Source organism: Argopecten irradians, chromosome 15 (genome assembly GCF_041381155.1).
Source record: "Argopecten irradians isolate NY chromosome 15, Ai_NY, whole genome shotgun sequence".
Classification (NCBI taxonomy): domain Eukaryota; kingdom Metazoa; phylum Mollusca; class Bivalvia; order Pectinida; family Pectinidae; genus Argopecten; species Argopecten irradians.
Window position 1 is genome coordinate 11,155,389 of NC_091148.1, and position 21,303 is coordinate 11,176,691.

The 21,303-nt window shown below is 36.0% G+C and overlaps 2 protein-coding genes and 1 long non-coding RNA gene across 3 annotated transcripts; 2 read left to right on the forward strand and 1 right to left on the reverse strand.

Annotated features, from left to right (window-relative positions):
- Positions 1-200: 200 nt before the first annotated feature.
- On the reverse strand, positions 201-15,332 carry LOC138309173 (monocarboxylate transporter 9-like). Its single transcript, XM_069250330.1, has 4 exons — positions 14,512-15,332; positions 10,845-10,988; positions 9,327-10,214; positions 201-1,106 (listed from the first exon to the last, which is right to left on the reverse strand). The coding sequence occupies exons 1-4, from the start codon at positions 14,702-14,704 to the stop codon at positions 976-978; spliced, it is 1,356 nt and encodes a 451-aa protein (XP_069106431.1). The 5' UTR covers positions 14,705-15,332; the 3' UTR covers positions 201-975.
- A 2,973-nt stretch (positions 15,333-18,305) lies between these two features.
- LOC138309174 (uncharacterized) lies at positions 18,306-19,331 on the forward strand. The gene is made up of 3 exons (XR_011206208.1): positions 18,306-18,418; positions 18,768-18,988; positions 19,179-19,331. It is a non-coding gene; the product is annotated as an uncharacterized lncRNA (long non-coding RNA).
- A 584-nt stretch (positions 19,332-19,915) lies between these two features.
- LOC138308549 (uncharacterized) lies at positions 19,916-21,070 on the forward strand. The gene is made up of 3 exons (XM_069249589.1): positions 19,916-20,058; positions 20,352-20,545; positions 20,760-21,070. The coding sequence occupies exons 1-3, from the start codon at positions 20,042-20,044 to the stop codon at positions 21,035-21,037; spliced, it is 489 nt and encodes a 162-aa protein (XP_069105690.1). The 5' UTR covers positions 19,916-20,041; the 3' UTR covers positions 21,038-21,070.
- The last annotated feature ends 233 nt before the right edge of the window (positions 21,071-21,303 follow it).

The window sequence follows — 21,303 nt, forward strand, 5'->3', positions numbered from 1 at the left end:
AGTTACGGGACTTTTAAATCATCAAAACAGAAAAACCCATGGTTTCCGCTCGATAACTTAAATATTTACTGTCCGATTTCAACCAAATTTGGTATGTTGCTTTATATTAATGAGATCTTAGATGGGTTCGATACTGGTCAAAATCTGTCAATATTTGCTAAAGTTACGGGACCTTAAAATAGTCAAAACATGGCTTCCGCTTGAAAACATTAGTATTTATTGTCCGATTCCAACCAAATTTGATATATTGCTTTATATCAATGAGACCTTAGATGGGTTCGATACTTTTCAAAATCCATCAATATTTGCAAGAGTTATGGAACTTGATTTCTTCACCTAAATTAATAACAATATTTTCAACTGTAAATAACTATTTTTTGTGATGCTGTGCAGGCGACACATCCACTTCCGTAGAATTCTTGTTCTAATTTAAGATAACTTGTTATGAAAACATGTGCGCCACGGAACATAAGGCTTATCCATGAGCATTTCCCAGTAGTTGATTCCGCGAAAGGCCTTGTACTTTTCACGTCAAGTCCAGAAACAGGCGTTGGGTTGACACAGATTGGGGAATGATAGCATTTCAAAAAATTGAAACATCATCAGAATTTCAGATGATATATTGTGCCGAAAGACGTTAATGTACTATTTGCAATTATTTTAAGTATTATATATAATCATGCATACTGGGCTGAATCATTTCAAAAGATAGAAAATGCCGACACTGATTCTCCTGATGACTTCATTCATGATAATGATTTATTAAGATCTAATAAGATCACCAAAGTTCTAAATCAGAACTACTTTCCCCGTAAGGAAAGTTGGAGGAAGTAATTTGTCAATAAATTTGATTGGTCAATTTGAAAGGTAAGCATAACGTGACCCCATATGGGATATTGTCGGATCCTTTGTAAAACGGAGTAATGGTAAGGATCTGGATTTTAAGTATTGATGTCAATGTATTGAATGTCCATATTATGAATCTGTCTTTCGGTGACATTTCCTGAGTACTGCACCAAACGTAAATAGTACAACCGCTAGACCATGAGCGGCCGCCAGGCTGTAGTAGGATGCATGATAGGACCCAGTGACGTCTACTAGCCATCCTGTGAAAAGAAAAGTAATCATAAATTGTTTTTCAATAAAAAGTTAGTTTTACAGGTATATACCGTCACGAAACGACTTGGGCTTATGTAATGTCGCTGCATCCGTCGTCTGTCAATTTTTCACAAAAATCCCTACAAGTCGTAAACGGCTGAATAGATTTTCATTTTCACCAAATCTGGTCTGAAGCTTCCTTGGATGAAGGGAAAACAATCTTGTATAAACGGTGACCCTGGCGGCCCGCCAGGGGCCTGATGGGCGGGCCCGAATATGGGAATTATAGCAGATTCTTTCAAATTCTACTTCTTCTGTAGGAATGAAGGGATTTAGTTCTAATTTGGTCTGAAGCTTCCTTGGGTGAAGAGAAACCAATTTTGTATAAACGGCGGGGCTGTTCCCCAGGGGCTAGAAGGGCAGGGCCCTATAGGAGATTAATAAATTCTTTAAAATCCGTCTATAGAAATAAAAAGATTATGTTCAATTATAAAGCCTGCAAGCTGATAGCTTGTGTTTTTAGCCTGAAACTTGTGATACAGGCCGAATGGGCCTCTTGTTACCACTTTCTGCATAATTTTGAATAGATACAAATGAATTTTCAAAAATATTCCTTCAGTTCGCAGACGAAATAGCGGTAAAAATGTTAACTGACGGACGAACCAAGGAAGAAAGGCAATTTTAATAGCCCACCTGAGGTTGGTGGCCCTGCAGGTAGTGCGTTAGAATTATACCTGCTGCCCCTATTGCATGATCGTAAAAGGCGACTAAATTTAGGATCTTATCTTTTCTCTTCTTCCTAACTGACTTTATCCTTCCTAATGCCTCCCTTGGCACCGCCTCACTTTTGGCCTTTAGTTGAGCGTTCGCCCCTGTGAGGAACTGTTATTTTCATAACGCGAGTCGCCTTATGTTTCCCGACGTCTCTCAGCAATTGACAATCACTACAATACTTTTGTTTGTTTGTTTGATTAATTAACGTCCTATTAACAGTCAGGGTCATGCCGATGCCTTAATCCTATGACATTAGAACACCAAATATAGATTTCTTGGGAAAATTATGTGTTAATGTAGGTTCATTTCGCCGTTTGTCTGTGTATGGCCCTGCATGTAAGGCATTAGAATTGTACCTGCTACCCCTATTCACTCTTTTTCAATAAGGAGGTGCATTTCACGAAAAAAGTTTCTCGGAAATTAAAGTCGGTTAAATTCAAAACCTCCAGTGCCAATATATAGGTCGAGGGTTGTATCATTACGGTGTAAAATATTTTCAACAATCTCCTATTAGTTTTTGAGATTTTGTCTGTTGAAAACAGTGGAAATTTAGGAGCAAATTACGATGAAATGTCCGTTACTATTCATATTTAACTACTCGTATCGTATTAATTATAGTTTATGGTCACTTCAAATCAGACCATTTGTGAATATAAGCAAACAGAAAGGTTTTCTATGGAAATATTGTACCTTAAATAGTATTTATATTGTCGTGTATTGAAATTTACAGTGAAGATTTGAGGGCAGATTTTGTGATTTCACCACATTTTTTTGTGAAACAATATTATTGATTATTTTAGTTGTCATTAACAAACTGAAATCATTCACTATAAGTTATGCCAAGTTTTAATTGGAACACTTTACTTATGAATAATACAAATTCAACCATAAACTTTGATTTTCTGGGAACTTTATACACAATTACATTAAAATGTAACATATGGGAAAAGTAACGCACATTTCAATTGTTTATTTGAATGTAAGTAAGTGCATATATATTATTGGTCATTCCGATTTGAAGTCATTTAATAATAATCACGTAAAATTTCAAACTGCTAAGTAAATTGCCATTTCCTATGGTTGCATATACTTATTATCAGTCCTTAATTATTGTCTGTAAATGTACAAAGCGATGATCGAAATGAAATTCGGAGTAACTTGAAACTATAACTCTAAACTAGAAATGAACAAGAATTTGTAAAATGAATGGATAAACACTTTTAAGCACGATTTCAATTGCAAAGTTTTTGCAAAGTTTTGTTGTATCGCACACCGGACCATGTATTACGGTACCTTTGATTTGGACACTTCGTTTTTATATACATGTAACGTACATTTCACAAAAGTAACGTACATTTCTTGGTACCTACTAACACCTCATTTGCGAATGAAATACATCATGTACCGTGATGTTACACTTAGTGACCTTATTCTAGTACTCTTCCATCTTATCCAGAGTAGCCCGTGTGACAACAAACATTCGCCCCGATTTCGCGGAAGCTTTGGGCTCATCTATTTTAAACAAAATGTCACTTTTGCTACACCACAATACGTCTCCACCCTTGGGCCATTGGAACATTTTCTTTCTCTGCTCCATGAACGAAAGTTTGTATCCTAACTCATTGTCCTCTACATCTTTGTCGATTAATTTACCAACATAGGCCTTTCCATCGTATAAAGCCACAACAAATTCACCGATATTGACATCATTGGGCGACTCATCTTGCGACTGCACAGATCTAGATGTCGATGGACTTTCCGTGCGCGTGCGAATGTGTCCCACGTCCACATGAGTGTTTCCAACTTGTTCGCCGTCATCATTGGATACATTGTCAGCACTCGCGATGTCCCCGTGTTTATCCGACGTGACCTCCTTTTCCCACAACGAACAAAGATTCCATTCGATACAAGCATCACAATAACAACTGACATTTCTGACAGAAATTCCGTTGTCTCCCAATCCAACCACAGCATGGATCTTCATGGTTCCCTTAACTGGCTTCAAATGTAGATTTTGCAACTCGCTTGCCGTGGATTCGCATCTTTCTTTCGCAACAAAACGGAATTTCACGTTCTGCATAGAGCAAGTGTCCGACTGAGTCCATTCATAAAAATCAGACGCGTCCTGAATTACAGTCTTACCCGACCTCATTGCTTGGTCCGCCATACGTTTGGTTGTTCCTCCTAACCCGTCGCAAGGCCCTTTACCGTGGCCTGCCTCAAAGTAGTTCCACCTTGCCTTCATACCAAAGAGTTGTTCGTGATTTGCTACCATGTGAAAAATAGTCTTGTTTCGATACTGACTTGTAGGACTATCGGTCCAGTAGTGGATGCATTGTATGTCCGGATCGATAGCTTTGGTCATCTCCACGATATCGGTCAGAAAGGTGACAACAGTTGCTGAGTTGTGAGCCAGTTCATCCGAAATAAGAACGACGCTCTGGTGTTGAAGGGTTTGAACCTCGTTATTCTCACTATCTTTCGTGTAAATTACGACTGGGTGGAGGGTAACGCCTGTTTGGTGCCAGTATGCAGATTGAATTTCTTCCGCTGATCTGCAATTATAATTTTCGGCAAAGTCCATGTGGGCAATTGCGTGGTGGGCTGGAAGTTTTTGTTTCAGAAGACGTATTTGTTCGTACTGATTTCTCATTCTAGCAACGTGCTCCTGAAATTCGGCTGTTTGATTCCGAAGACGAGCTACAAACTCTTCAGACGTTGCAGTTTGCTGTACCATACGCATTACCATCTTTTTCTTCCCCTTCTCCTCCACGGGAACACGCTTCCATTCGTGATACCTAACTTCAACACTTTTCAATTCCTCTGAAATATCTTGAATCTGGGGGTCTTTCGCATATGTCTCTGCATTAACAGGAACATTTATGCCTTCGCGCCTCATCGCCTTTAGAGTTAAAGCCATATTCTGGTGCTTGGTACACAGACAGCTGTCCCGAGAAATGAATGACGTTGTCTGTATGTACTTCGGACGGATTCTGGAGAAGGATGTCAATGATAACTTTACATTCGGATTTTCAGCGAGGAATTTCGTGTGCAGATTTGTCAGGTAGTCAGTTAAAGTTCTCTTTTGAGTGTTTTCACGTCTGCCAGTTTTTATTTTGTCTGCTTTACCAGGTTGGCTTCTGCTGTTATCATCCCTTTCCATGAAAGCGATCACATCGTCTCGAAACTTCATCACTTCCCCTTTTCTTCGGAGCTGTGTCACTGTGTCGATTGCCTTGTCTGTAGCCTTGGCAATACGATTTCTACATATACCCGTTGTTTTACTTATCAAAGTTCCACATCTGTATTTCTTTGTTATCCTGCCGCATATGATGTTGCGTACAAGTTTCTGTTTTCCCGGTTTGTTGATTTGTATGGCCGACTTAACTTCATCCATGATGGCATTTGACATCAGTAGTTGTTTTCTCACTTTTGTCCCCTGTTCTTTCGTTAGGCCGGCGTCTTGTATCAACCTTTCGGTTTTACTTCTAGGCGTGCTAGGATTATTTTCAGTCGATTTCTTTTTTAGGCGTTGGACACTTCTGCAAGCCGATCTGTACTTTACTTTCAATTTATGGTAGTCTTGTCTCAATACCTTCAGTTGTCTTGACTTTTTCGATATAGCTCTACTTATTCTTTTTCTTGGTCCATTACGACGAGAAGGGACATTACGCGCAAATGGCAACTGCACGACCAATCCACTCGGTCCTGGCTGATTAAGATGCTCCTCGCTGCAATCTGGACTGTCATATCCACTAGTATCCATTTCATTTTCAGCTGCATCAACATTGGCATTGGCATTGGCATCTTGCATAAGTTGCACTCTTGCTGCATGATCCCTTTTCTTTTTCCTGTGTTTCTTTAGTGCTTCATTCTGTTTGTAATTTCTCTTTATACGCGCAACTTTGCTGAGTTGAGATGACGGGACATAGCTTCTTTTTCGTCTTTCCCTCTCTTTTTTAAGATATGCTTCTGTATTCTTGGCTTTAAGGCGTTCCCTGTAAGCTTTCTGGATTTCAGCGCGTGATTTCACCATGTTTTCCTGAAATATAATCAAGATATTGTTTAATGTTTACTTTAAAAATTATTCATTAGCAAATACTTCTTTTCTTAGTATTGTATATAGTTTCTAAATGCATTTCTATCCTCTTGAAATGTTCGTTACCATTCATGGTAATGTTCGTTACTAAGGCTTCTGAAGCAATTATGCAGCAGGTAAGATACAAACGATGCAGGAAACATTTTTATGTCATTGTAGTATATATTACTTGTACAGTTATCAGATATATTATAGTTACCAACATTGTGAGATTAGTTGTTTTGACCACTTTCTTGGTCTGTTTATAATATAAATATGCACTATGTTTTTCCCAGCAATGCATTTCTATAATGTCTTTTATGAAGATGTTTCCACACATTTTACTGTTATCGTCAAAACCTTGCATGATGCTTGTACACTTTCAGAATAAAATAAAGAAAATTGAATCCTTCATTTGTACTGCTATCTCCTACATAATTTGTTATAACGTATTATGAAATGTTCGTTACCTTCAGTAACGAACATTTCTCTATGTTTAGGGCTCATTTATTTAGGCGAATAGACTTTATGCATTTCATAATAATATTTGTGATGATCTGTGTATCCAGTTTGATGTTTACATACCAATTATTATTAGACTTTATGATTAAAAAGGAAAATATCAGAATATCAAACAGGTGTACTTACCACTGGTCCAACTACAAGTAGGTTTGCATTCACCAACGTATCTGTAAACAACGCTTCTGACTTTGAAAAAATGGCGGAAGATCACTCAGAGAACACGTGGTTCGTATAACGTGCAGAGCTAGCATCAAACGGAGCTGATCGTAGGTTTCGTAAAAATCGGATAACGAACATTTCAGTCACGAACATTTCTATTCTATTATAACTGCCGCTACATGAATATACAAGTGCTTGACCCAAGCGAGTACTCGAAAATATTATAGTTTTACAACCGTAGAAGTCCAATATCGAACCAAATCAAAGTATCTTTTTCTAAAATTTCCAGTATCGAGGGGTAATTGGGTAACGAACATTTCAATTCTAAAAAAAATTCTCTAAAACCAAAACTCTGGCACAATTTCTGTTTCGATGTCTAATAGCCGATACGGGTAAGTATATTTTATTTACAGACATAAATGTCTTCCGATAGTTTATAGACATAATTACATGACATTTACAAAGTATTTATATATTTTTTTAGCCAACGCTCTCATAGTAACGAACATTTCTATCACTTGTGAGACAACTACAAATACGTATGCCATGAGCTTTAAATTTAACAATAACTTACAATGTATTTATTTTTTAAAACAAGTGTGATGTAAGTACACATTTATAAAAATAGTCGCAGTCTATTCTACAATTTAAATACTTATACATATAGATTTTCATGACAAAAATTGACTAGCGACAGTAACGAACATTTCAAAATAGGGGGTTTGGGTCTCTGTAGTAATTTCAGGAATAGTTTAAGTTTCTATACAATGCATGTGGCTATATCGGCAACGGGTCGGGGAAAATGTAGGACACATAAAATTAACAAAATATACATCTATTACCATGGGCTATGGGTGAGACAACGAATGCACCTCCTTATAGAAATATGATGTATTGCATGATCGTAAAAGGCGACTAAATTTAGGATCTTATGTTTTCTCTTTTTCCTGTCGTCTCAAATGCGTTTGGACTTTTCTGGAACGCTCGCTCCTATGAGGTAGGCTCTGGGTTCTGTCCCCTGGCGGAGACATACCAAAGTCTATAAAAGTGGTAGTTTCTGCTCCTGCATAGCACTCGGCATACAAGGAGTGGGACGACTGGTTCGCCCGTTGTCAGTATAATGTGACCGTGTGAAGTGTGTTGCTTGGTATCTTCAATGATATAGCACTATAGAAAGGGTAAGAGTTCCACTATACAAGAAGATACAACACGAATATACCGCAGTCTCCCAAAACACGTACCTCGCACTACTTACACACTACACCCCGCAAAGATGGGAGGCCATACTTAGATGACCATGACTGTTAAAGTTATATGTGCCGTAACTGGGCGGTAATTTTAACATGCTATTTTTTCATCATTAATTTATTAAAAACCATAAGGTTTGATGAATAAAGCTGTAATAACCATTCAAATGGCTCCAGATGAATTTTAAACTTTAGTTACAACACATTTTGTACTGAAAAAATGTTGTTTTTATGCCTTAAATAAATTTAAATGAAAGCATACCTGCAGAAGTTACTTTATAATTACTAAAAACATTGTAAAAATGTGTAATGAAATTGTAGAACACAATTTGGCTTCGTGGTCTCACCGTATATACTCTTTTCACTTCGCTATTGATGTAAATAAATTATTTTTGACATGTTATGTATGACACTAATTACATGTTGTTATTAGATAAGGGAGATAACTCCTATAGCTTTATTATCAATACATCCTATAAAGGTCATATCATTGATTTAGGTTATAGAACTTTCTAGAATATTATCATGTATAAACAAATATGTTTGTAAACATGTTGATTATAAGTAGAGATCTAAAATGATCTATTTCCAGAAAGTTCTGTGTGTTTATTTGTTTACTGTTTTTAGTTAGATTTTCCTAGAAATAGAAGGTTCTCCAATATTCTTGAATTAGGGTTTAGCTATATATACTCCAACTGTCCAAAGCTAATAAGAACTGTAATGAGAACTGTAATGAGACATATCAAGAATTGTACAGAGCCATATTAGATTCTATTGGGAGATCTATTGTGACTTTATCTGTGGACTATTACAACACTGTGGATTTAGTGCTATTGTGTGGATTTATTCATACTGCCTGGAACTTTTCAAATCATCTGTGGATATTCATTTTCCTCGTGGATTTGTGATTATTGTTAATTTCAAACCATGAAGGATCAAGGATTATACCAGGACATTCGCATACAGATAAGTAACACTTTAAATCATTGTATATTACTCTTGTACCACCACCAATTACTTTAGATATTGTAAACCATCTCTGTATAATATTGTATATGTAATTAAATTGTGTTTTGAATTTAGCTGCTGGTTTCTCATTTCTGTTATACTGGGTCATAACAGACAGTACTGCCAAAAATCATTTTCTGCTCTTATTTATTCATGTTAAATTAAAACCTATGTATTGAAAGCACTGTAATTTTCAAAAAGTTGGTAATTTTTGGTGATGAATAACATATTAAAAGCTCATCTTGATTCGTGAGTATGAAAAATACGGCACATATAACTTTAATAGGACGTTGATTAATCAAACAAAAAAATTGATTAAAATGATATTTTTTGTTTCAGACACGTAGTGAGTTAGTAAAATTCTTTAACAAAATTAATGCATGTACCTCGAAATAGCCAGCTGTTTCGTAATGCAATATTTTCTTTAAAAATTGATTTACCTGAAACTACTCCAGCGATTATACTGCTAACACCTATGACTGTCATGAGTACTCCCAACCCGACGGCATAGTTGTTAAGACCAACGATTTCCATTGTAGTCATAGACAAGACAGTGTTACCACATCCCATTACCATCCCAAAGGTACACATTAGGATCACATGTTGGTAGTATTCACTTGCTAGAACTAGGCCGACGCCTGATACACAGCTTATACTTGTAAATATTGCTGATACAATTAGTCCGTCAATGCCGGGTATAAGTATACACAGTCCTGGTAGTAGCCTGCCAATTGTTGTGGAGACGTTCATATAGAAATATAATAGCAATGCTTCTTTCTCATCAAATCCTTTTGTCTGTAAGAATTCCAACATGTATATCAACGATGAAATGAAAGACGAAATCTTTAACGAAATTCCAAATATAAAAATGATAAAAATTATATTTTTACACAACAACTTTAACTTTTTTATACCAGTGTAATGTTTATTTGTAGTAGATTTAATGTTTATTTCATGTAACGACTGATCAGTTTGGTTTCTGTGATCCTGTGGTTGATGAGGTAGCTGTACGTCGTATGTGACATCTCCTTCATGCAGAGGCTGACGCAAGTTTTCTGGATCGTCATAGTTACGTGTTGCCACGCCGACTGACTTGGGCTTGCAGACAGCAAAAAAGCAGACTATATTCCCCATTAAACCGCCTACCAGCAGAACACACCCGCGCCATCCATATACCTCAATCAGATACGCCATAAGGTAAGGGAAAACCATCGACCCGCATCCTGCTCCTATCCCAATCACCGATATTGCAATCAACTTCGCTCTTCCGTTGAAATATTCACCGACGGATGTAAAGCAGGAGCCAAAGGTTAATGAAAAGCCGAAACCTGGTGTGAAGAAAATTATTTTTGATACATAATACCTAGAAATATTTATTGATATGCCAGTACCACGTTAATCTAATAAATCAGACCAAATGAACCGAACCGTAGAACCGTCGTAAAAAACAACACGTTTTAAATTCCCACACACAAAAATATGAGAAAGAATACTTATTAATGCATTCTCACTACTATACAAAGTATAATTAATGCATTCTCACTACTATACAAAGTAGAACCGTCGTAAAAAACAACACGTTTTAAATTCCCCACAAAAAAATATAAAGAATACTTATTAATGCATTATGCATTCTCAATACTATATAAAGTCTAATAAATGCATTCTCACTACCATACAAGTAGCTTCGATGTGATCAGACTCTGATGAATCTTAATTTACATATCTAATATTTGAACCGAATAGCCTTCTTATAAGTTATGAGAAAAATTCACTAACGGATGCTTTGGTTACACACGCGACAAACTACATACATGGGAAGGTCTTTCTGAAATGACCCTGGTTGTTAATATGACGTGCATTGAATCAAACAAGTGCATTAATGCCAGGGTCATCTAAGCTTGGGACATATTACTATATTCACAATACTACATATATGTTTTAATAAAGAAAAGTACCTGCGATAACGCCGATTGAAACGATAAGATATGGAATACTTGTGGCGAAGAATGATAAAGAAAGTCCCAGAAAAATCAGCAACCCTCCACACATTCCTGCTATCCTCACTCCGTATCTATTGATAACTTGTCCACAAATAATACCTGGAAAATAAATATAAATTAATTAATTTTCTAATTTGGAAATTTTACGGTGTGCGTTGTTGTATGTAATATACTTTTAGACAATATGATTAAAATACAAATTCTTATTATCACAATGTTTGATATTGAACGGAGTGGTTATAAAGATTTGTATTTTTATCAGATTGAAATAGCACCCATAGCTTCGGTATTGTAAATGTCGTTCTGACCACATTTGGTTACAATCCATGCAGAACTTTATGACTAGTAACGATTTAAAGAATTTGTTCACTCGAATCCAATTTAACTTACTGATAGGATTATAAATTCTTATGTTCATTTCATATGATTACATTAACGCTTTGCATGGTTGTTTGATTCAGTGTTAAGTTCTTGATTTAATCATAAAAACTGTTTTAGAATCCTTGCACTTTGACATTTTTTCAGTGATCCATAATGGTAGACAATCTGTTTCCCGCTTTTTTTTTTACATGGTGCCACATTAACGACTGGTTCGCTCGTTGTCAGTATAATGTGACCGGGTGGGGTGTGTTGCTTGGTGTCATCGGCGGCATACTTCAGTGATATAGCACTATAAAAAAGGGCAACAGCTCCACTATAAAAGAGGCCACTACATAAATATACCGCAGTCTCCCAAAACACGCACCTCGCACAACAGACACGCAACACACAGCATACATGGGAGACCGTCCTTATATGACCATAGCTGTTAATAGAACGTTAATTAATCAACCAAACGTACCGCGGCCTCCAAAAACGAAATGCCTGAATTGGCTAATTTGAAAGGTCACCATAACGTGACGTCAAATGAGATGTTATCCAATCCGATTGAATACATATCCTTATTATTACTCTATTTGATAAAGGATCTGACAATATCCAAATGGTATTCGCGTTGTATATAAATATAAAATATTGTCATATCTCTACTTTTTTGTTTCCAAATTTTCACAATTTAAATAGTTCGTAATTTAAAAAACTGCAGTAGTGTGGTTTTAAAGAAAGTTCCGATTGTAAATCAATTCTCTATATGTTTGTATGTTTGTTTAATTAACGTCCTATTAACAGCCAGGGAAATGTAAGGACGGCCTCCCATGTATGCGGTGTGTCGCGTGTATGTTGTGCGAGGTGCGTGTTTTGGGAGACTGTGTGGCAATTCTCTATACTTGAAAATTATTAACGCAAATCCCTTTGTCTGTCTCATTTACAGTAAAGTAAATCTTTGTTTGTTTGTTTGATTATTTCAACGTCATATTACCAACCAGGGTCATGTAAGGACGGCCTCCCATGTACGCAGTGTGTAGTGTGTGTGAAGTGAGAGGTGCGTGTTTTGGGAGACTGCGGTATGTTCGTGTTGTGTCCTCCTGTATAGCGGGATTGTTGCCCTTTTTATAGTGCTATATCACTGAAGTATGCCGTCAAAGACACAAAGCAACACACCCCACCCGTTCACGTTATACTGACAACGGGCGAACCAGTCGTCCCGCTCCCTGTTTGCTGATGTATTGCATGAAATAAACCAATTTAAACCAATGTAAATATGAGATAAAAAAAGAGAACATATTCCAAAATACAGCTGTCGATAACCCCATAGATAACCTTGTAACAATGCAACCCCGTAAATCTTGCTTTGTGACGATTTTTTTTTTATTAATTAACGTCCTATTTAGAGCCAGGTTCATGTAAGGACGGCCTCCCATGTTTGCTTTTTTTAGTGTATGTGAAGTGCAATTTTTCTGCTTTCTTCCTCCAACAAACATGTCTTTTAGTAGGACAAACTATACTAAGCGTCAATAATTAAGCACCTCCCTATTTTTTAAATGCAGACAGACTTCAAAGTTTAAAAAAAATCTGATCAAAATACAGATCCTCAAAACCATAACGTTCAATAGCGGCTCTGTATCTTAATCATATTGAACGTTTTGTTTGCATTTTCTGTTGACATGTACGATATAATTGTACGTAACGTTTTTTAATCCATTGATTGAAGCACAGATATTGTTAAACTAAGACATCTAGCAATGCAGGAAAACAGCTCCACAAACCTGCATATTAAGATAGCTTAACATACACGTATTTACAAATACACTAAGATATATATTAGACAACTAGTTTGGAAGAGACAGTAACCTTGTATATGTTTTAAGGCAGTTATATCTAAATGATTATGCTACCTCGCGGTATCAATAACCCTTGAAAACCGACCTCTCGGACCCGGTATCAATTGTCCTTGAAATGCGACCTCCCGTTATCAATATTTGTTTTGAAATTAAAGATAAATCCCGTTCATTGAACCTCGTCTCGCAACGTTTCGCAAGCTGTTCAATCCATAGTAATTATGTTGCCAACTAAATAACTTTATTCTTATCAAATAGACAAATTTCTGAAGTGTCATAATTTATAATCCTTTACCTAAAGTTTATAAAAGACGTTCACAATGGTTATAGCGTAATATTATGACCAGAATTTTCTAGTCAATTGATGGCAGGGTAATTTAAGCCTTTAATAGTTGAAAGTTTGCAATTTGGACAAGAATTTCTGTCAGCTAGCGGCACGGTAAATGCATGCAAACAAATCAATGCTTCTACTGCCAAAATTCAATATCAACTAATTTTTTTTTCTTCTATTTGTCGATGTAAAATTTAAATCTTTGATATTTTCAATTTGTCAACATATACACTGAACTGAAAGCTCTTTTTTTCAGTAAGAACATTAACACACATTTAACTCTAAATCAATACATTAATTTTGTCAAAGATCGATATATATCATGTTTTTGTATTAACATTGTCAATGACTGATACATGTATGAGAGCGTGGAACAGTACTAGTAATGCACACGTGTATTAGACTGCCTGCATACCGCACTAAGTGTACTGTAGAAGACACACATACTATATCAAGTGGACGGCCCAACGCCTTTAGTTTGTATAGTACACATTAGAAAACACATGTTCCACACATAAAACACCGTATACACACTACGTATACGAAGATTATACTATGGTGAGTAAAACACGCACCCCGCGAGACAACATACATGCAACACACAGCATACACGTACATGGAAGGCCGTCCTTACATGACCATAGCTGTTGGTTGGACGTAAATTAATCAAACAAACAAACAAACTATGGTGAGTGACAAAACGTCCACATACTTATTATAAAAGCGATGAAGACGAAAAAAAGTTTTATACACTGCAAAATCCCCATTTTACTTTAAATCAATACATTTTATGCTTGCTTTCGTTTTGTCAACTAAGTGTACTGTAGGAGACTCATACATAATATATATGTGCCATTAAACTTGGCGGCGTAACCTTTTGTTTGGTACAACGCTAGAAAATACTGTCCCATATCAAATCTAACAACGTGTACACGCTAACAATGTGATATATGTAATATAGTGGTCGATAAAACGTCCAAATAATAATTAAAAATCACTTTTTTTCGGTTTGTTTAGCATACATCGAATAATTAAAGACAAATAAAAAAGAATAGATAAACGATATTATACTTACCAGCTAAATCCAATATTCCGGTCGTAACGGCTTGGACAAGAGCCGTTTGTGCTTTACTATCCCCAAAAACACGAAGAAATTCCAGATTTAAAACGGACATATTAAACGGAAATCCGCCACACAAAAATAAGTTTAGAAAATTAACTGCAAGTACCACATATTGCCGTGTGGCACACAAATGATATGACATCATGGTAAACTAGCTACACATGTACGAACTCCGTACAAAACATACTAGATCGCCTGTCTGATAGACGAACTGTTGGAGCGTATTTAATCACTGCATTCATGAAGTCGATAGATTTTTTCACAGCGCTAGTACATGTTGTAGAACAACACTAGACTTAGTCCAATACACCAAAAAACGGAAGAGCATTCCACTACGTCTATATAAAACTTACACCAATGCAAATTGTTCACAATTTAATTATATTGCATATATATATAATTATCTTGGTACAATCCCCTCGCTCCTTCCCTCTCGTTTAACATAAATCTTATATCAATGAATTACACAATTAGACTGAATGTCATAAAGGTGGGATCGAGGTTGATCAACTCTACCGGTGTTATACATAACGCATACCCGGTGTTCAGGAAAATATATCCCCACATTGATTTCGTTGAACACAGACTACCCGGCCCGGTAACATCTTGCTAAACGATGCTGTAAGTAATTTAATTTCATCGTCTGCATATACCGATTAGCCTGTTTCCATATACATTAATTTCACTATCTATAAACGTACCACCAGCTGTTCCATGTAATATACTTTTCTGTGGACATATACAGCCATAAAATCATCTGGGCTATTGCAATACTACAATATTGGCAATTTTGAAGGTTACGAAACGTGATGTTTCAAATACGCTATCGATTGCACTGTATGCTCTAACATTTTCCTAACTTAAAAATACACTCATAATATGTTTGACATGAGATGAAGCAAGCAATAGCAGGCGATACCGTCCAGCACTCGGGATATAAAGTTTGGTCTCGTCGTCAAAATAACTGAAATGCGACAGGTGCGTTTTGTTGACATTTCCAAGGTTTATCACATGTGATGATAGTGTGTTGAAAATGCAGGAAACAGTGTTTTGGTGTTTTTAATAGCATGTCAATCCAATAAATATAGCAATACTGTCATCGTTTTCAGCTCAGCAAATAAGACTTGTTATTTGTTAATTTCTTAACGCATTTCACCCTAAATGGGCTCATATCAACTTCTATAATGAAAACAACGTAACATGTCTGCCTAGTAAAACCATTTTGACAGATACTCTGCTCAGATTTAGGACTAATTTTAGCAAATTAATTTATAATTCAATCATAAAAGCAGAGACATATATACATAGAGATTGGAAACTCCTTCTTTGTCTTTGTTGACAGGCAAAGGGACCTCCGATTTGTAGGCATTTCCCCTTGCCTAACTACTTCTAAGTGTATTCTTTTAAACATGATATTTTTGCATCAATACAAAGTTTAAACATTATATCATGGTTTGATGTGAGCAGTTTTCCCGATTGATGTTATTTACAATGATTTTTGAAAGCATGAAAATCAGCAATTTTATCTGTTTTTTCGAAAATCAGACATTCAAAACCGGAAGTGCATTTTGTTTTATCAATATATAAGTTAAAAAAAAAATTTTCTATCCAAAATCGTTTTCAAGCCATCTGAAAATTACTGAAAAATTACTGAACTTTTATAACATATCAAATTTATTCCGCTGTATTTAACTGTTTAAAAGTTTATCTAAAAACCCCTAAGCACATACAGTGGTACATTTGCCGATCGTAAAAATGTTGGAGTTGCCAATCTCTATTTATATATGTTTCTGATAAAAGTAAATATGCATATATTGAATATCAGATAGGATAATTATTGACATTTTTATTGTTGTTATTGTATTGACACCATGAAAACTATATTGGTGTTAGATTTTCTTACTTAGAGTATAAATTCACTTTTTGGCAATACAATTGTGTTCTGTACTTAATTTTAGATATATGGTATGTTAAAATTCGGAATTGTAAAGTTAAAAGTCTCGTTTCAGGTGTTCTTCATATACCCGTTTACAACTGACATTGATCAATAGCCCTTAATAAAGCGACAGCTTATATTCTGTTTTGGTTGGACAACCCAGGCTTATTTTCTAGACCGACTTATTTCAAGAATGTCTTATTTTCGAAGTAATTTATCCTGCTAGGCATGTAAGGCGGTTCATTCAAGGTGCAAAAGAACCTGAAAATAACTCAAATTCTCATGGACAGGGTAAGAGAAAATCAGAAGAAGAAGAAAAAGAAACCCAGCGCTTATATGACCAAAGTAAACGCGTAAGGGGATACAAACAATCGTGGTCAAGTGAGTTCAAATGACTTACATATGACAATCAAAATGGTTTGCTATTTTGTACAACTTGTAGGGCGATTTATGGACCATACGGAAGAGACAAGTCAGCGCACAGTTTGATTCCCGATAAATATAAGAGATATGCAGGTGGGCCATATGTAACAGGTTCAAAGAATCATCGGCACAGTTCGTTTGTTGAACACGAGAAATCTGAAGGCCACATATTAGCTGCAGAAAAACTAACTAATAAGTCTAAGACACCGGGTGAAACGCCTGCTGAAAAGGCTTTACAAACTTTGAATGCTTCGGCATTTGAGAAACTAACATTATTGTTCCGGAAGGCCTGGATGTGGGATCAAAATATCTCAATGATAAACAATGCAAAGTGTTTGTCCTTGCAATTGCAGACGTAGAACGTCAACATATAGAAGAGAATATGAAAAACACAAAGTTCATATCACTTCTTTCGGATGGTTCAACAGACATCTCTGTGAAGGAAAATGAAATCATATACACAAGGCGCAAATAAAGGCAGAATCAGTGTATCTTTCCTCGGTATTATGTCAGTGAAAAAGGCTGATTCTGCTGGAATACTGGATGCTATTCACAGAGCAGTGAATCTTTACCATCAAGTGTACACATTGCATATGGCAGCGACGGAGCAAGTGTCAACACTGGAACAACTAGTGGAGTGATAGCCAAAATGCGTGAAATGTATCCGGCTGGGAAATCGATTGTGAGTGTTCACTGTATGGTTCATAGACTTGAGTTGGCCTATAAAGACTCTTTGAAAAAGGTGAAGCTTTATACAAAAGTCATCACTCTCCTGCCTGGTCTTTACACACTCTATCACAAAAGTCCACTACAGAGAAGCAATTTGGAATCTGGCATTCAAGACTCTTGGTACAACACTTTGTTTGTTTGTTTGTTTGAGTTTTACGGCCCATCGACAACTAAGGTCATTTAGGGCCAAACCTACAAGTCATGCATTAATATCAGGATAAAAGTTCAGGTAAGAAAAAGCAAGTAAAGGACTAAAACACAGATTGTAAACGTTAATTTGATAAAAAAAGAAGGTTTGCATGGGATAAAATAAATTTGGCTAAAAACGACATGAGAAAACTCATGCACAATGTTGATGAAACGATGAAATGTTGAGTTGATACGATGTATGATGAAGAAAAACGTTCATATTTTGCTTAAAATACCGAATCTCTTTGAGATAATTAAAAATACGATTATGTCTACACGGCATGAAACAAAGTTTACATGTCGGAGACATCGTAGTATTTATCTCGTATGTGTTTAAAATCAATACAATGCAATAAAATATGCTCCACTGTGAGAGGAGATTCACACGCATGGCATGTAGGAGGATCCTCCCCTCTCAATAGATAGGAATGTGTAAAATATGTGTGTCCAGTTCGGAGCCGAGAGAGTACAACTTCGGTATTTCCTACTCGGATAGGAGGAACACGATGGTTGGGACATTCAACTGTTTGCATCGAGAAATTTCTACAAGCATATCCTGCCCTCATCATTCACCTTAGAAAGGTATAGTTTATTTTTTTTTTGTTTTCCACAGACAGACTACAGTACTGTATGTTTTTTTCTTAGAAATTACGTAAACTCAATATGTAACCTAATTTGAATAAATATGCAATTAACTTAAGCTATATTTTGGATAAGGCGATTCCCTAGGATTTTTCCATGATATCAATATAATTATTATTTACTCGATTGCTACTGGTTGCATTCCTGCACTGACCTGCAGGTGTACTTTTTGCATTATTTTATCTTTTTCTCAAACATGTAATCCTATAAGGCCTATCTATTTGTGGATTAGAAAAACGCAAAGAATCCTTATGTTTTATCTACTACCCTGTTTTTTGTACATATGCAGGCATCAACTGACAACACAAACTCCATTGTGAAATCCAAGGCAAAGGGCCTTCTATCTCATATGGTCAGCAGATCTATCCTGGTGTTTTTACACTTCCTCTATGAAGTATTATGTATCCTGAGAAGTATGTCCATGGACTTACAGAAGGAGACTGCAACGGTGTATGACTGCCAAAACCATCTACAGAATGCAGATGGTTCATTGGAAAACTTCCGGAGAGAGTAAGTTAATGTGTCTTTAGGTAATAGCATACTTCTAGATCTTCACTGATTTAATAGAAATGATACATGGAATATATAAAATGTTTCAAAGAAAGTTAATGCCACTTTATCCCGGTAATTTAATATTAAACTACAAAAACCACATTTTAAAAATAAATTAGAAAATATGTTTTATTTTCAATTTTTTTAGAGATGGATACAACTTGGCAAAAGTGATCAGAGCTGACGTGTTCAAAGGCCAGACATTGATTGGTGGACTAGGGGTATTTGAGAATGAAAAAGAGGCTGTAATATCTAGTCTACAAACAACTCTGAAAAGCAGATTCCATGACTTAGATGAGGGGATTCTTTCATCTACCAGGCTTTTGCAGATTTGTCAACATGGCCACCAATATTTTACAGAAAAACAGTGGAGAGTCAATTCGCTTGTTTTGCCCGTCTGGCGCAGTGATAGTCAACTACCGCGCGGTAAGGACGAAGGCGGGAAACATAATACGACCCCGCGTTAATGAAAATAAACAATTATTAATACTGAAATATCTTAACGACTAAACAAAAATTATCGATCTTGTTTTACATCCCATTTAAAAATTAAAAGCCGTAGTAGTGGGCCTAGAATTTGTGCTTATGCTATGATTACATTTAGAATGTAGTTATATGTAGTGAATTGAGCTATCATCCCAGCTAAACCTCACTTATTAGTTATCAACTTATCACTATATAAACTTTGATTATCCTTTCTTATTTATCATACTTTCTGTACGAACATTTCATTATTTTTGTGCTAATAAATATACTGGTGTGTGTTTTCATATCCCATATAATCACTCATCTACTGCTGAAACATAACTCTGCATGCTTGTATGGATAACTTCTAATGCGTTTATAATTCTGATGTATACACTGGCTGAAATGCATGCTTGCTGTGCTAACTCTAAAAGTTTAGTTTAATTGGACTGTAGACTTTGGAGATGCAAAGTTATCCTGTGTTCTTGAACACTTTGAGTCAACCGTTGTCAGAAGTGGCCTGGATATGACAAGAATGGGACATGAATGGACAAGTTTAAAGTGTGCTTTGTATAATGTGTATATTAACCAGAAATCCTTGTATATTTAATTGACCGAAATGCCTTAATACCATTACACCAGTATATCTTTAATCTTTATGTAATGCCTAAATGTCTAAATTATGTAATATGATTATATGAATTGTTACTATAGATAGATAGGTTATTGATTTCTTTCTAATTTTTCAAACTACTTTAAAATAGTCATCTTGCCATATTTTGACTTGATTGATGTCTTCTGTTTTCAGTTTGTGGTGTAAAATCATCAACTGTGTTTTTTTTATCTCCTTTATCAGTCATGAAGCTGTCCAGACCTTGACTTGGCCACTCATCAATGATCAGTACAGAGCCAAGTACGAAAACATCCTTGCGGTAATTGATCTTCTTCTTACAATACCAGCATCAAGCGCAGAGTGTGAAAGGGGATTCAGCTGCATGAAGGAGGTTAAAACTGCATACAGAAACCGACTAAGCTCTACAGCCATGTCAGGTATGGTCAAAACAGAAAAAAATATGCAAATCTCATTAAAAAAGGATGAAAAAAAATTCATATAATTTCTTCAAAGAATACATCTGAAGAGTTTTAGACTTTCAGTAGTGGTTTTGAAGTCTATATTACCCCTTACCCCTGTTTTAAAAGTCTATATTACCCCTTACCCCTGTATAATTTATGTATTTATAAGGTTATGGAATGTGTTTTTCAGACCTTATGGCAGTCCAACTGTTATCCCCAGGAATTGAACAATTTACCCCAACTCCAGCCATCCATAAGTGGAATGCTGATGGCTCTAGAGCTAGAAGGCCAGATTCCCATATTACCCATTCTACTCAAACCGAAGCAGATGACACCTTATTATTAGAGTTGCCACTTCCACAGGGGAAGGAGGAAGATGGCATAAATGCTTCCGATTCGGATTTTTCAGAGTTGGACTCTGACATACCAGCAGAACTTTCTGATTTGGGTTCCGAAATGGAGATCTAAGCGACAAATAACTGAATAAAATGCTTTAATGTGTATTGCTTTGTTAATCGTTTGTTAGTAAAACTGTTACTTAGCTAAGTTAACTAGTAATATTAAAAACTACAAGGAGGAATTGTAATTTTGTAAGGACCAGTAACTTTCAGTCAGGACCAGTAACTTTTTGGGTCAGCCGGTCCTTAGGACCAGCAGGAAAAAATCCAAAAGGGAGAACACTGTCAACAAGATGGCCATCTGGCTGCCATCTAGGATTTTGATATTTAAAATTT

What these genes read in the sequence shown, in the direction of transcription:
- LOC138309173 (XM_069250330.1), bottom strand. Translation starts at nt 14,704, where the DNA reads ATGATGTCATATCATTTGTGTGCCACACGGCAATATGTGGTACTTGCA. An exon ending in CGGAATATTGGATTTAGCTG is followed by an intron (nt 10,989 to 14,511) that starts GTAAGTATAATA and finishes TTTATTTTCCAG; the next exon opens with GTATTATTTGTGGACAAGTT. An exon ending in AATCGCTGGAGTAGTTTCAG is followed by an intron (nt 1,107 to 9,326) that starts GTAAATCAATTT and finishes TTCTTTTCACAG; the next exon opens with GATGGCTAGTAGACGTCACT.
- LOC138308549 (XM_069249589.1), top strand. An exon ending in AAGCTCTACAGCCATGTCAG is followed by an intron (nt 20,546 to 20,759) that starts GTATGGTCAAAA and finishes TGTGTTTTTCAG; the next exon opens with ACCTTATGGCAGTCCAACTG.